Raw genomic sequence first — 13399 nt, 5'->3', positions numbered from 1 at the left:
CTAGTTAACGCACACTTGATGTGTACTACCCGGCCTCTCTGATGATCACGATATGGGCCTTATTTAAACGCACACTTGATGTGTACTACCCGGCCTCTCTGATGATCACGATATGGGCCTTGTTTAGTTTCTAATTTTTTTTTCTAAAAACATCACATCAATTATTTTATATATATATGAAGTATTAAATATAGATAAAATAAAAAAAACTAAGTACACATCTTACATGAAATCGCGAGACGAATCTATTGAGCCTAATTAATTTATGATTAACCATAAATACTGCAGTAACCACATATGCTGTTATGAAATTAGTTTTTTCATTCGTGTTAAAAACCCTTTCTGATATCCGTCTAATGTAACTAAAAAATTTTCTTTTCACCGAGTAAAGAAGGCCATAGCTTGCCGTTTCTCTGCCGTCAAAACTGTCCAAATCCACCTACGCGCCCCGCCCTCGAACGCGCACGCCACGGCACGCGACGCGAGCCAAGCGGGCGCGTCTGCGCGTGGCTGGATCACCTCGCCACGGCGCCCACCACCACCACCACCACCACCACCACGACCCCGACCTCCGTGCGCGCGGGTCAAACGCCCACACGCTTGAATAAAAACGCGATTTCGCGAGCCAAAAATCCTTGTCAAACTTGGCATTCCCCAGCTTCTCCCCCCATTCCCCCTCCCTCTCTCGCCATCCATTTGCACCCCCGTCATCACTTGCGCAAAATTTATACTCCCAACGCGAGATCGCGAGATCGGGAGAGAGAGACGGTGCATGGTTTGTGGCGCCAGTAGCCGAGATAAATATGGACGTCCTGGTTCACACGGAAGATGACGAGGAGGAGCAGCAGCAGCAGCAGCAGCTGGAGGAGGAGAAGCGCTACGGCGGCGGAAGCGGCAGGGGATCGAGGTTCAGGGCGCGGCGGCAGAGGCGGAGGGCGGGCGGGGGCAGCCACCAGCAGCTGCTGCTCATGGACTGCGTCGGCAGCGGGAAGGAGGGCGGGGCGTCGTCGGAGGAGACGGTGCCGCTGCCGGAGTACGAGCGGCTGTCGCAGTCGGCGCGGCTCCCCGACGACGCGGACCCGCTGATGAAGAGCGACGCCCCGGCGCCGCCCGCGGAGAAGCTGCCGCAGCCGCAGACGCCGACGCCGACGGGGACGCCGAAGCTGCAGGCGGCGGAGCGGAAGGCGCAGAAGCCGGCCAAGGAGCCCCCGTCCCCGCCGCGGTCGCAGCAGCCGAAGCCGGCGGCGTGGAGGCTCATCGAGTACGTGCGGTCCAGGAACAAGTCCGGCGGCGGAGGAGGCGGCGGCGGCGTGGCCGCCGGGTGCAGCTCCTCCGACGGCGACTCCAAGAGCTCCGACGGCGAGAAGGAGGCCGAGGTCGACGGCGAGGACGGCGGCGGCAGCAAGGACAAGAAGGACAAGAAGAAGAAGCGCTCGTCGTGGCTCCCCGATCCCGACCGCCGGTGGCCGGTGCAGGGCTTCTACTAGCTCGCCGTTGCACGCCATGGCTCTCACCGTCCCGTCGGCTCGTCGTCGCCGCAGCTCGTCGCACATGTGTACAATTCGGTGCTAGAATTCATGGCGTGTCACTCGTGTCTTCCTCTTCTTCGTTCCAATTTTTCTTGCATTTTTTTTCTTTCTTTCTGTTTTTTCTCCTCCTCCTTTGTGTAATGTCGATGTGAAGGAAGACGACGAGATAAAATCTCTCAAATTTGGCTTGCTTTTGGCCACTTGTATTTTGGGTTGGGCTAAGTATCAACCTTCCCAACGTAATGTACTGTAATAATGTAGAAAACGTGTCCTTGGCGAGTGAAAGATGAGAGCGTCTTAAATCTTTAATCTCCTTTTAGATTAAAACTCAGGTTCATAACAACTTCCATAATCACTGTCCCTTCTAGAACTAAACATTCTGGGTCTTACGTAGAACATGAGACTTGTGCTGAAATAGTGACATTTCGTGCGTAGACCTCTTTCCAGATTTGAATCCTATATTTTAAGGGGAGACTTTAGTTGCTGCAGAGACTAGGAGTTTACCACAGCTATTTTATATGAAAAGAATTCTGAATGGAATGAGGAAGAAACCGAATTCTGACTTTTGAACTTAGTCATGTTCTCCACTAAATGTTCCAGCAAACGAGAAAGAATTAATAAACCAGATCAGAGGATACTGCTTTGCCACGTTGGCGAGAGAATAGCACGCGCAATTCAGTAGTACTATCTGAATTCTTTTGAAGAGAATGGTCTGAATTCTGAAACTCGCAGAACACAAAATATGAGCTTATTTGAGTGATACACCGGGACCGCAATTCTCAGTTGTAGACAAGAGAAACCGATAAACTCACTGGACTGCAGTGTTCTTGCGGCAGATAAACAGAAGAAATCATCAGCTGAATATACATTTGTCGTCAAGTTATATTCACATTCCGAAGGGAAGAACATTGCACGCGTGAATACTTAGTTTAGTGCATCATTCATCTGCACTTGGGTAACATGTTTCACACGAACAGAAAAATGATGTTATGTACATATCATATACCTTACATGGCAATAGATAGGGTAGGTAGTACAACAATGTACAGAAACAGCGTTAGGAACTACATTGAACTAGATGTGAGATTTCGCACAAGACAGCACCCACTGTTGGCAGACACTAGCTGCAGCGCTCATCTCAATTTTCTGCACCTTGAGGAGCCCGGCCAGCACGCCTGAACCATGTCTTGAAGGCTGCGATCAAGTGCGGGCAGTCGTCGACGTTGCGAGTCGAGAACCCGAGGCACTGTTGCAGCAACTCCTGAGCATCTGGGACAGGCAAGGTGGAGATGATCTGAAGAAATGTCTCCTCTAGCTCTTGGCAATTTGGTGACTTGTATCCACACTGCATAGGCTGAACCATGTTCCTGCAGACGTTTAGGACAGGAAGCCAACTTCTGACAAGCTTCGTCCTCACCTGAGAAGCAGAAATGTCATATATGTCAGACCCAATTAAACACAAGAACAAAGCTACAAGCGTGTATTATAATGTAGTATGAGCTCTCCATTGAAAATCTGGCAATACTAGACAGAGAGCTAAAAGGATATCATCAGATAAAATTGTGTGTTCAGCTATGCCAGAGATCAAGAGGATTAGCTGAGTCACAAAAAAAACTGTCTCAGCCTCAGGCCACACACCATCAATGTTATGTCAACCAAAACTATCTGTACCATGGTTGAAAATTGAACAGTTCTGATAGTTCATAATTTGATAGTATAGTTTGAGTTGAGCTTTACTTTTTAATTCTTGTGCATATATTCATGAAAGTTCAGGGTTGTAAAATGTGCTTGTCATTGTTGCCATCATACAACTAGATGTTGATTGTGTACCTAGTGGATTGACATGGTACTTAGACAAGCACAATAGCAGATCTGAGCATTTCTTTAATACACTGATCTACGGGAAAACCCATCTCATTTGGATGACCTGCTAGCTTTTCTTGCCAAAGTTATTCATAAAAGAGCTGGCCTACCATCTGCCAAATGCTTTTAGACCAACTCTGCCTGGCCAGAGAGAAGAAAAAAAACATATACACAAAGGCCTCGCAGTTGAGAGCTTGGCTATCTGAGGAGGCAGGGACATATGCTTTTTTTACTCATAGAGATCCATCAAGTTAAACAACAACACAAGTACAACAAAGTAACCTTTATCCAACTCACAACTCAACCTCTTAAAGTATTACTAATGAAAAATCTTATTGAACCCACCAAACTGATATGCACAGTAATTTCCACATGAATCGAATTTAGATTGATGCATGTCTAGTTTTCTGCTCCTGTACACTGAAAAGATACAATTATTTCAAGTTTTACTGTCTTATTAAACTATAGACCCACCCAAGTTGATCCAACACAGATACACACATAAAAACTTCCAGGCACACTTAAAAGTGAGTTGCAACCAACCGGAGACAGCCATTGTAGATAGTATAGAGGTCAATACAAGGAAACTATCAAACAAGCTGTGAACATGGAATGAAATGATCATACATAAAAATGGTAAAACCATGAGTGATTACAAGCATAGCGCTAAGAAAAAGAAACATGGAATACATTACAGAGGAGCAATAAAAAAATCTGTCCGCAGAACAAAATGATCATAGAAGAAGTATGACAACCTGTGGGAATTGGAAATAACTATCTAGGTACTAACTCTGGGTAAGCTCAATTTAGCTTACTAACTACTTTCGAAATAATATTTGCTCATATGGACATTCGTTCAGTTAGATTTAGCACTTGTTTACTGGATGCAAATTGCAAACAACTCCAAACTAATGCTCAAGACTTCAAGCAACAACCTGGAATCTTAAAAACGCACATGTATGCACCCAAACTATCCAGAAAAAGCCACTAGTTTATTGCACTAAAAATATAAAGGAATGTCTACACCTATGATCCTCGTGGTAAAATTGTTCCCAAAAACAGTACATAAGTCATGTTTATCCTAACCACGAAACAATGGGAAATAAATGATGATTATGTCCGAAGATAGATTGTTTTAAATGATGCTACCAGATCACAACCACAAGTAACTACTGATTACTCATGAGAACATTCGATTATAAATCATAGCAATGGCTTAGTCAAAATATAGCATTGGATTACTTCTGCAGATGTAACATACTTGTACTAAACAACTCAAACCTATTGATTTGCTTTGCAACAGAAGGAAATAATCAGATTGGAACTAAGCGATCGTTGAACAGATATGCAACACTTGGCATCAAGCATACCTTCATTAAGTACTATCGTGGATGCAAGTTCATAACAAGGCAAATATCAGCTCAGAAGACTAACCTGACGAGGAACTATTGTCTCCCCGTTCACAACCGAATTGGCGAACCTGAGCGTGCATCTGGTAACAAGCACAGGAAGCCCAGGAGTAATATTCTTCCACATATCCACATCATTCAGCAACTTCTGCAGATCAGCAGTCAGTGCAGCCTGCTCACTCCACAGCTTAACCGCATTACCGGCCACCCTCATTTCGACCATCCTCTCGATGAGCCAGAGCAAGTGTCTCACATTCAATACCGCGGACTGCAGGTTCAGCCTCTGTATCGCGTCCCGCTCATCGCTGTCCACCGCGACCCTGAAATCCGGGCTGGCATACTTCCCCATGAGCTCCTTGACAGTCTCCAGCCGTGACAGGAACGCCTCGTCGAGCACCTTCTGGACGCAGTCACGGGAGGGGTAGTCCTTGAGGAGCATCGCGACGAACGCCTTGGTTGCGGCGGGGACCGGGTGCCCATGGATGGCGGAGTGGATCAAGCCGTGCAGCATCGCCTCGGAGGGCGACCTGGCGGCCTCGCCCCCGGCGGCGGAGGCGGAGGCGGCTTGGGGAGGCGTGATCCGAGCGAGGAGGTCGGCAGCCTCATCGGCGGGGAGGAGAGGCGCGATCTCGAGGACGCGGGCCTCCTCGTCGGGCGACCAGGGTACCGCCTCGAGGAACCGCGTGCACGCCTCGACGCACGCGTCGAAGAGGAGCTGGAGCGCGACGGGGAGGATGTCGAGGGCGTCGGCGGGCGAGTGGATGGCGCCGGCGAAGTCGAGGGTGTGGAGGAGGCGGACGACCTCGACGTGGGCGTGGAAAGGGTGCGAGGCAGAGCGCGGAGCGGCCACGGCCAGCGAGAGGTGGCCGTGCCCCCCCGCGGCGGAGGTGGGGGCGGGGCTCCAGCGGTCGGAGAGGAGAGCGGCGAAGTAGCGGGAGCGGAGCAGGGACGCCGAGGAGACGTGGAGGTCGAGGGAGGGGCGGTGATCCTCGCCGGCGTCGAGGTCCGCGTCGTCGTCGGGGCAGGGGTCGAGGTGGAGGCGGAGGACGAGGTCGGCGTTGGGGAAGGAGAGCGGAGGGGAGGAGGCGGAGGCGGCGGCGTGGGGAGCCGGCGAGGAGGAGAGGGTGCTGAGGCGGGAGCTGCTCGCCGAACGCTGGCGCTTGCGGAGGGACATTGCCGGCACGCCGCTGCTCGGCGTAGGGAATTGGGGATTTTTTTTTTTTTCCGGTTCCTTTCTCGGGACGGCGGGGAAGAAGGGCGGTGGAGGTTGATGCGTCGGTTGCAGAGTGCAACAGTGTAAAAGATGGGGGAACAGGACAAAGGGAACGGATTAGGATGAGGATCCGTCGATGTGGATAATTACCGAAGGTTTAGGCCTTATAAACCTCTTAAAGCTATTATCTCACATCTTTTTGCTTTTTTAATAAAAACTAGCTTGCTTGCGCGGGCTAGTAACCCTATAAAATTATATATTTTTTATTATGTTTTACTTAAAATTTATTAAATAGATATCTCGTTTTCTTAAGATTTTAAAATATCAAACTTTATCATTCTCATGTTTCTAATTTTATAGTTTTTAAAAGTCACCCAATTATTATTCCCTACTTCTGTCATACCCTTCTTTATTTGCTTTGTTCGATATATCACTGTTTCTATTCCCTCTCTTTGGAACTTTTAAAAATTGGATCTTATAGTTTTTAGAGTTCATTGTCGTGTTGGGTTAAGTTCTGTCAAACGCTACCATTATACTCTTCTACGACCGTCTATTGTATCTTCTCTTTATTATCGTTGGTATTTTAAAAGTCGAATATAATTATCGTTTAGGTTCAATTTTTTTTTTTTACTTTTTAGAAGTTCCGCCAAAACGTCAGTGGCTCTGCCACCGTAAATATATTAGATAGATATTTACGTATAGCATTGCTCCTTTCGGAATACATAAATTTAAAAGGTTTGTTCTGAATATTGTAAAGATTAAATTTCACAAAACTACATGTACTTTGATCAAATTATCATAAAAGTATAGATTTAACACTAAATTTGTCACAAAGCTACATGTTTAAGATGGAATATCATGAAAACTACAGGTTTAGTTACAATTTAATCACAAAACTTGAACAATTATAAGTCCAACATAACATTAATGCTAAGGATTTAAATCCCAAAACATGTAGTTTTGTGATAATTTTATTATTAAATCTATATTTTTGTGATACTTAGCCTTAAACATGTAATTTGTGATAAATTTATTGTTAAATCTGTAGTTCTATGATACATAATCTTAAATCTATAGTTTTGTAATAATTTTTTTGACAAAAGTTTTGTAATAATTTGACCAAAGTACCTGTAGTTTTGTGAAATTTACTCTATTATAAATGATATGGTTAGATTTTATAAATTTCTTTGTCATTTTAAAAGAGCCATTAAGCTTGTGACATGGGATTTTTTTTCCCCTTGACATCGCCAAAATCCAAAGAATTTATTGTCCAAAATCCAAAGAATTTATTGTCAAATTTATACATTAAAAAATAATATTCAAATTTATACATTAAAAAGTAATATTTAAAGTAAAATTTTACAAAATTACATATAATTTGACCAAAACTATCGCAATACTACATATTTAAGGCGTATCTACAGATTTTATAGCAAATCTATCATAGAACTACATATTAAAAAAACATCATAACGTTATAGCTTTAATAAGTTATAGCAAAACTATATATTTTAGCGTTAAATCTTAACACTACCATTACACTTTGTGATAAATTTGCAAGGCCGCAAGTGGTAGCTATCTGGCCAGGATTCTCTTTCCTCCTAGTCCCTTACTCTGGCCAATGATTCATTTTCCTCTCAGGGCATGGAGCCATGGCACACTGCCGCGCAGGCTGCTAAGGGATAGACGCAGGCCTGGTGCTGGGGCCGGACGTCAATGGTCCTTCGAACAAACAACGGACACCATGAGCACCCACGATACACCACTCTATGCGCCCGCCGCAAGAAGGGAAGGCAGGCGACTATGCGAGAAATGGGATGTCGATACAAGATGCGCCAATTCTAAAAATAATAATAATAATAATAAGATAAAAAGACAGATGCGCCAAAGCGGCCCACAGTGCCTCCTCTGCTCTGGCGCCACTGCCATCTGGGTGGAGCTCCCCGTCCCCATCCTTCCTTGTTCCGCATCCATCGTGCAAAGGGAAGGCGATTGCCAAGCTCGAGCTAGCTGTGGTGAAGGCGATGCAGGATCGGCAGCTATGTTCCGTAGCTATCGTGTGAAGGGAAGGCGATTGCCAAGCTTGAGCTTGCAGTGATGGTGGCGATGCAGCCATGCAGGATCGGCGGGCACCTGGGAAGGTGATTGCCAAGCTCGAGCTTGCAGTGATGGTGGCGATGCAGGATCGGCGGGGCACTTGGGGAAGACGATTGCCAAGCTCGAGCTTGCAGTGATGGTGGCAATGCGGGATCGATGGAACAGGTGCCCCAGGTGGAGGCCGTTGGTAACGATCTACGTGCAACTTGTTGGCGTGAAGAGGGAGGAGTGGGCGAAGGGGTGGGTGGGGGTGAGGGGAAGAGTTGGAGAGTAGAAGGTGAGTCTTGATCTTCTACTTGTTTTTTATTTTCTTCTTTTCATTTTAGGATGCCACTAGCAAAACCAGCTATCACGGGTGGAGAGATCGTTTTTACTCCCGGTTTGTAATTCTCTGTAGTCCCGGTTTTTATCCGGGACTATGAATCCGGGACTAAAGATCGTTATATTTAGCCCCGGTTCAAATACTTGGGATTAAAGATCGATCTTTACCAACCGGGACTAAAGAAGACAGAGGCAGTTCCGGTTAGTTTCTTTTTTTTTTCATTGTTTCTGTTGATACTTACTACTTAATCCCTAACTATTTTCTCTCAAATCGAGTGGGATGCATATCCCCGAATCAAACCCCAAATCAAAGTAATATCTCAATACATCAAAGATTATACATCTCAGACCACAGATTCTCAAAAAAGAAATTACACATCTCAATCCATCCAATGAATCACAAATTCTTCATTTCAATACAATGAATCACAAATTCTTAAAAAAAAGAAAGGACAAAAATCCGGTGCTACCAGCCGCCGGCCGCCGCCGCCCTCCCATCCGCCGGCCCGTCCTCCTCTCGTGCCCATGGCCGGCGCAGCCGCCGCTGCCTCCCCTCCTCCCCGGGCGCCGCTGCCTCCCCTCCTCCCCAGTCTCCAGTAGTGTATCTCGGATACACTATTGGTAACTTCAACAGGGACTAAAGATCCTGGAGAGCCCTGACAGCCCATGACAACATGTGAACCGGGACTAAAGATCATATAGTCCCGTTCTGCTTATAAACCGGGACTAAAAACCATCTTTAGTCTGGGTTTTTATTGCAACCAGGACTATTGTGGTTTTTGACCGACGGGACAAAGATAGTTTCTTATCCGAGACTGAATGTAATATGATTCTGTAAGTTACACCCTAAATTAATTTTTTGATATTACGGTTGGCAACCAGACTTATGGGCTGTTTAGATGGGATTAAAAGGTTTTAGCCCTGATCACATCTTAGAATTATTAAATGTAGACTATTGAAAAAACCCATTCCATACCCTAGACTAATTTGTGAGACGAATCTATTGAGCCTAATTAATTCATAATTAAACTATATGATGCTACCCTAAATATGTGCTTACTATAGACTAATTAGGTTAAAAAAATTTATCGATGTCCAAACTTTCTATGCGTGACCGTGATTTTTTTCTCTCGGTACAGAAAACATGATAAACATGGATTGCCAGAGTTAGGTACTGAAGTTTAGTCCCTTATCCAAACACCACTTATTTCGAGAAGAAAATGCTTTGTTATAGAGACCCATTAACGACTTACTCCTCCGTCCTAAAATTTAAGTATTTTTAGCTATAAATATAAACAACTTTAAGTATTTTTAGCTATAAATATAAACAACTTTACGTTCAGATTCATATATAAATATAAACAACTAGATTCATATATAAATATAAACAACTTTACGGTCAGATTCATAGCTAAAAGTCGCTAAAAGTCTAAAAGTCGTTCAGATTCATAGCTAAAAGTTATTACAGCTAAAAATTATTACAGCTAAAAGTTGTTACATTTTAAGACATTTAATTATTTTAGCTATGAATATGTATCTAGACAATTAATAGACTTATGTGTTCAGATTCATTAGATTCATAGCTAAAAGATAGCTAAAAGTTATACGTTCAGATTCATAGCGAGTAGCCCATCACTCCTTGAGTCCCTTCCCAAAAGGCTCACGATACAGAAGCTTCGAGCGAATTAGAGCGGCGGCCTCACATGGAGCGCACTTAAGCCTAAATTATAAGGGATTTTTGTGAATCTGCCGTAGCTCATCTGGTATGTCCGTTTCGATCTTATAAGGGATTTTTGTGAACATAACACGTCCCAATACAATAAATTTAAAAATACAATAAATTTAAAAACTATCTGCCTAAATTAATTATACTAGAATATATCCAATCCACCTAAAATCAGAATATATCCGATCCACCTAAAATCACTTTTATTATAGATTTATTATACAAATCCTATAGAAGGGATGACGGAGGAGGGAGTATATATATGAATCGACTCATCATTACATGATCACACACATCAGGAGACACGAGCGCTGGAGAACACACAGTACCAGTACATAGCTAATTAAGTACTGTAGAGATTTTACATCACATCTAAGGAATAAAACAAATGCTTCAAAACAGTTCAGAAGCAAAAGATACAACTAGTGCCCATCAAAGATAGGGCAACGTGGATGCACAGGTGATGATGGGGGTGATCCCCGTCATGCCCGACTAAACTACGATTAGGACCTAATCCAGCCCCCAACTGCTAGGCTTAGGTCGCGTGCTTGTCGTCCTTATGGTGGCGCGCCTTCTCCTTCTCCTTCACCTCCGACCCCTGCGACGTGTCGTACTCTGCACACATGTACGTACAACCAAAGCACCCCCAGTTATTAATCAAAACAGAGATCAAAATCCAAATTTCCAGATTAATAATTAAGTTCACGTCCCTCCTGTAACCACTGTTCCTAACTACTCGGTATAAACCAAAACAAAAAGCAATTTTAGTCCTCAAGGAGGTACCACTTTTCTATTGTAAATTTATAAAGAGATTAAATTTTACACTAAATTTTAATTTTTAATACCTTACAGTACCTTCTCAAGATTATAAAATTACTCCAAACAAAATTAGACATCCTTCATTAGACATCCTTCCAGATTCAAGATTCGTAGTGGATATGTTTATTAATGTACCTATTTTCAAGACGGATATTTAAGGATGTGTCAAATTAATTTTATCTAGCAGCAGTGCACGTACCAGGGTGGCTGGGGTGCACCTCGGTCCCAGGGTTGAACACCGGGTCGTTCTGTCCGTATACGCCACCGAACCCTTCCTCGTCCGACCGCGTCGAGTATCCCTCCCCGAAAGAGTGGGTCATCACGTCCCTGCACACACGCGAACACGCAGACGCCACGGTTAAATCCGGCGCACGCAGCCGCTCACGCCAAAACCGTAGTGTACTCGTGCGTACGTACCCTGTGGTCTTGTGCATGTCGTCGTCGCGGGAGCCGCGCTTCTCCTGCTGCGGCTGCGGCTGCGGTGGTGGTGGCTGGTGCTGCTGCTTGCCCTGCTCCATCGCGACGCCCTGCTCGCCCGGAGTCGGCGCCGCGGCGTTGGGCGTCGCGGAGACGGTCCTCCTCGCGCGAGCGGATACCACCGACGACGACGACGCCGACGCGGGCGCTAAACCACCACCGCCGCCGCCGCCGCCACTCCTCCCGCCGAGCCGGCCGAGCGCGAAGCCGAGTCCCGTGCTGCCGCTGCTAGCTAAACGAAGCGAGTACATGAGGGGTAAAGACGCGAGGCGCGATGGAACATTTGCCCTGGCGTTGAGAGGGGAGCTCGTGCTCGTGCTCGGCTTATAATTCGCGGCGCGCCGTGATGCCGTTCTCTACCAGGAGGGGACACGTACGCAGAGCGGCGCGCCTGGAAGGCTCGGGGGGCGCGTGGCCAGCGAGGGCTATGGCCACGTGCAGCGGAGCGGGGTGACACGTCCACGCGCGCGTGCTGCAGCGCGGTGAGGCGGGGAGGAGAGTAGGGGCGGCCGGGCGGGGTCGTGTCGCTCTCTCGCTCGCAAGGCTTTTCTAGGACGGTGAGGGTGACGCTAGGCTAGGCCACAATTTTTTGTTCGGGAAACAGCCGGAGTGGCCGAGTGGTACGGTTTTGCGCCACAATTTGGCACATGGACGGTAGTACGGAACCTGGAGGTGTTGGTGTAGCGATCACGGAGATATCCACATCAACCCAGCTCCATTCCTCTCTGCCACGGTCATATCAGTTCTCCTCTAACTATCTCCTAAAACAATGATGGATATAGAAATTAATTCATTGGTATTATAATAGATCTATCGATACCATGACATGCTAATTATACTTAGACTATATATTATAATATATGGATAAGTAGTGTAACATAGTTTTTGTCGGAAGTCATCGGGTCGCCTAACGCCGACGCTAACTATAGATCCACTCCTATCCTAAAATAAACTAATCTAAAAATTTTTAATAGTGAATTTTTCATTAATTCGGTCTCTATATATCGAAGGATATACTGCCAAAAACATGCGCGAGTTTTTAGACTCCGAGCCTCACACAGAACAATATACACAAACACAAAAAGGAAAAACTAGAAAACTTAGTTGCAACCTTCATTAATGACTATTCTATCCGTCCCAGCACGAGAGGGGGAAGAGGAGAAACAAATTTAGAATGTGTTCAGGAGGTGAGGTTGGGAACTCACATCCCGCGTACGTAAAATAGAGCGACGCATTTTCTTATGATTAATTAAGTATTTATTATTATTATTTAAAAAAAAGATTAATATGATTTTTTTATATTAATATGACTTTCGTGTAGAAACCTTTTAAAAAAAACGTACCGTTTAGCAGTTTCAAGAGCGTGTGCAAGGAACACGAGAGAGGTGAGTTGAAAAAGATGGGGGAAGAACATAGCCTTAGTCCATAAGACGAAACATTGTCTAAATTTTTTAATGCACACGCTACCAACTTTATTGAACAGAGAATGAGTAAACTATAAAAGAAAGGAAAAGAAAAGCTCACGATATTTGGTCCGAGCTAATTATAGTATAAGCCAATTTTTCAGATCTCTTGTGCCCACTAAACATTGTCCAAATTCATTTCTTTTAGATAATAGAATAATTGTTCAAATTCATTATATTCAATGATGTTTTATTTTGTATCAGATTAATTTATTTTGGAGTGAAGGGAGTACTGGTGACACCATCTTTTATCTCTGGCTCTCGGCGGTGGCCTCCCCTAAACCAACCATGAAATTGCACGATGAACTTGCCCCCTGATTGGAGGTACTTCCGATTCTTAACGGTTTGATTATTGAGAACTTTTTAGACACAATATGTTGTATATACTATCACTAAATTATACCTTAAAAGTTCTTTTCATCGTAAGAACATAAGAGTAGTCTACTTCTAACCTCACTAAGTACGAGTACTACTTGTCATTG

At 44.9% G+C, this 13399-nt stretch overlaps 3 protein-coding genes across 3 annotated transcripts; 1 reads left to right on the top strand and 2 right to left on the bottom strand.

Annotated features, from left to right (window-relative positions):
- Window positions 1-602: 602 nt before the first annotated feature.
- Window positions 603-1814, top strand: LOC127767894 (uncharacterized). The gene has a single exon (XM_052293372.1). The coding sequence runs from the start codon at window positions 804-806 to the stop codon at window positions 1485-1487; it is 684 nt and encodes a 227-aa protein (XP_052149332.1). The 5' UTR covers window positions 603-803; the 3' UTR covers window positions 1488-1814.
- A 639-nt stretch (window positions 1815-2453) lies between these two features.
- On the bottom strand, window positions 2454-6111 carry LOC127768797 (BTB/POZ domain-containing protein At1g63850-like). Its single transcript, XM_052294446.1, has 2 exons — window positions 4827-6111; window positions 2454-2946 (listed from the first exon to the last, which is right to left on the bottom strand). Exons 1-2 carry the CDS (start codon window positions 5973-5975, stop codon window positions 2668-2670), a joined length of 1428 nt encoding a protein of 475 aa, XP_052150406.1. The 5' UTR covers window positions 5976-6111; the 3' UTR covers window positions 2454-2667.
- Window positions 6112-10470: 4359 nt separating this feature from the next.
- LOC127767960 (hapless 2) lies at window positions 10471-11736 on the bottom strand. Its single transcript, XM_052293450.1, has 3 exons — window positions 11395-11736; window positions 11177-11304; window positions 10471-10773 (listed from the first exon to the last, which is right to left on the bottom strand). Exons 1-3 carry the CDS (start codon window positions 11703-11705, stop codon window positions 10694-10696), a joined length of 519 nt encoding a protein of 172 aa, XP_052149410.1. The 5' UTR covers window positions 11706-11736; the 3' UTR covers window positions 10471-10693.
- Window positions 11737-13399: the final 1663 nt, after the last annotated feature.

The sequence above is a fragment of the Oryza glaberrima genome, chromosome 3 (assembly GCF_000147395.1).
Source record: "Oryza glaberrima chromosome 3, OglaRS2, whole genome shotgun sequence".
Taxonomy (NCBI): domain Eukaryota; kingdom Viridiplantae; phylum Streptophyta; class Magnoliopsida; order Poales; family Poaceae; genus Oryza; species Oryza glaberrima.
This window is presented reverse-complemented; position numbering and strand designations above follow the sequence as displayed.

Bases quoted from the DNA above. Each gene is read 5' to 3' on its own strand.
- LOC127767894 (XM_052293372.1), top strand. From the start codon at position 804: ATGGACGTCCTGGTTCACACGGAAGATGACGAGGAGGAGCAGCAGCAG.
- LOC127768797 (XM_052294446.1), bottom strand. From the start codon at position 5,975: ATGTCCCTCCGCAAGCGCCAGCGTTCGGCGAGCAGCTCCCGCCTCAGC. The intron at 2,947-4,826 runs GTTAGTCTTCTG...TCTGCTTCTCAG, and splicing joins AGACAATAGTTCCTCGTCAG to GTGAGGACGAAGCTTGTCAG.
- LOC127767960 (XM_052293450.1), bottom strand. From the start codon at position 11,705: ATGTACTCGCTTCGTTTAGCTAGCAGCGGCAGCACGGGACTCGGCTTC. The intron at 11,305-11,394 runs GTACGTACGCAC...GCGTGTGTGCAG, and splicing joins GACATGCACAAGACCACAGG to GGACGTGATGACCCACTCTT. The intron at 10,774-11,176 runs GTACGTGCACTG...ACATGTGTGCAG, and splicing joins GGTGCACCCCAGCCACCCTG to AGTACGACACGTCGCAGGGG.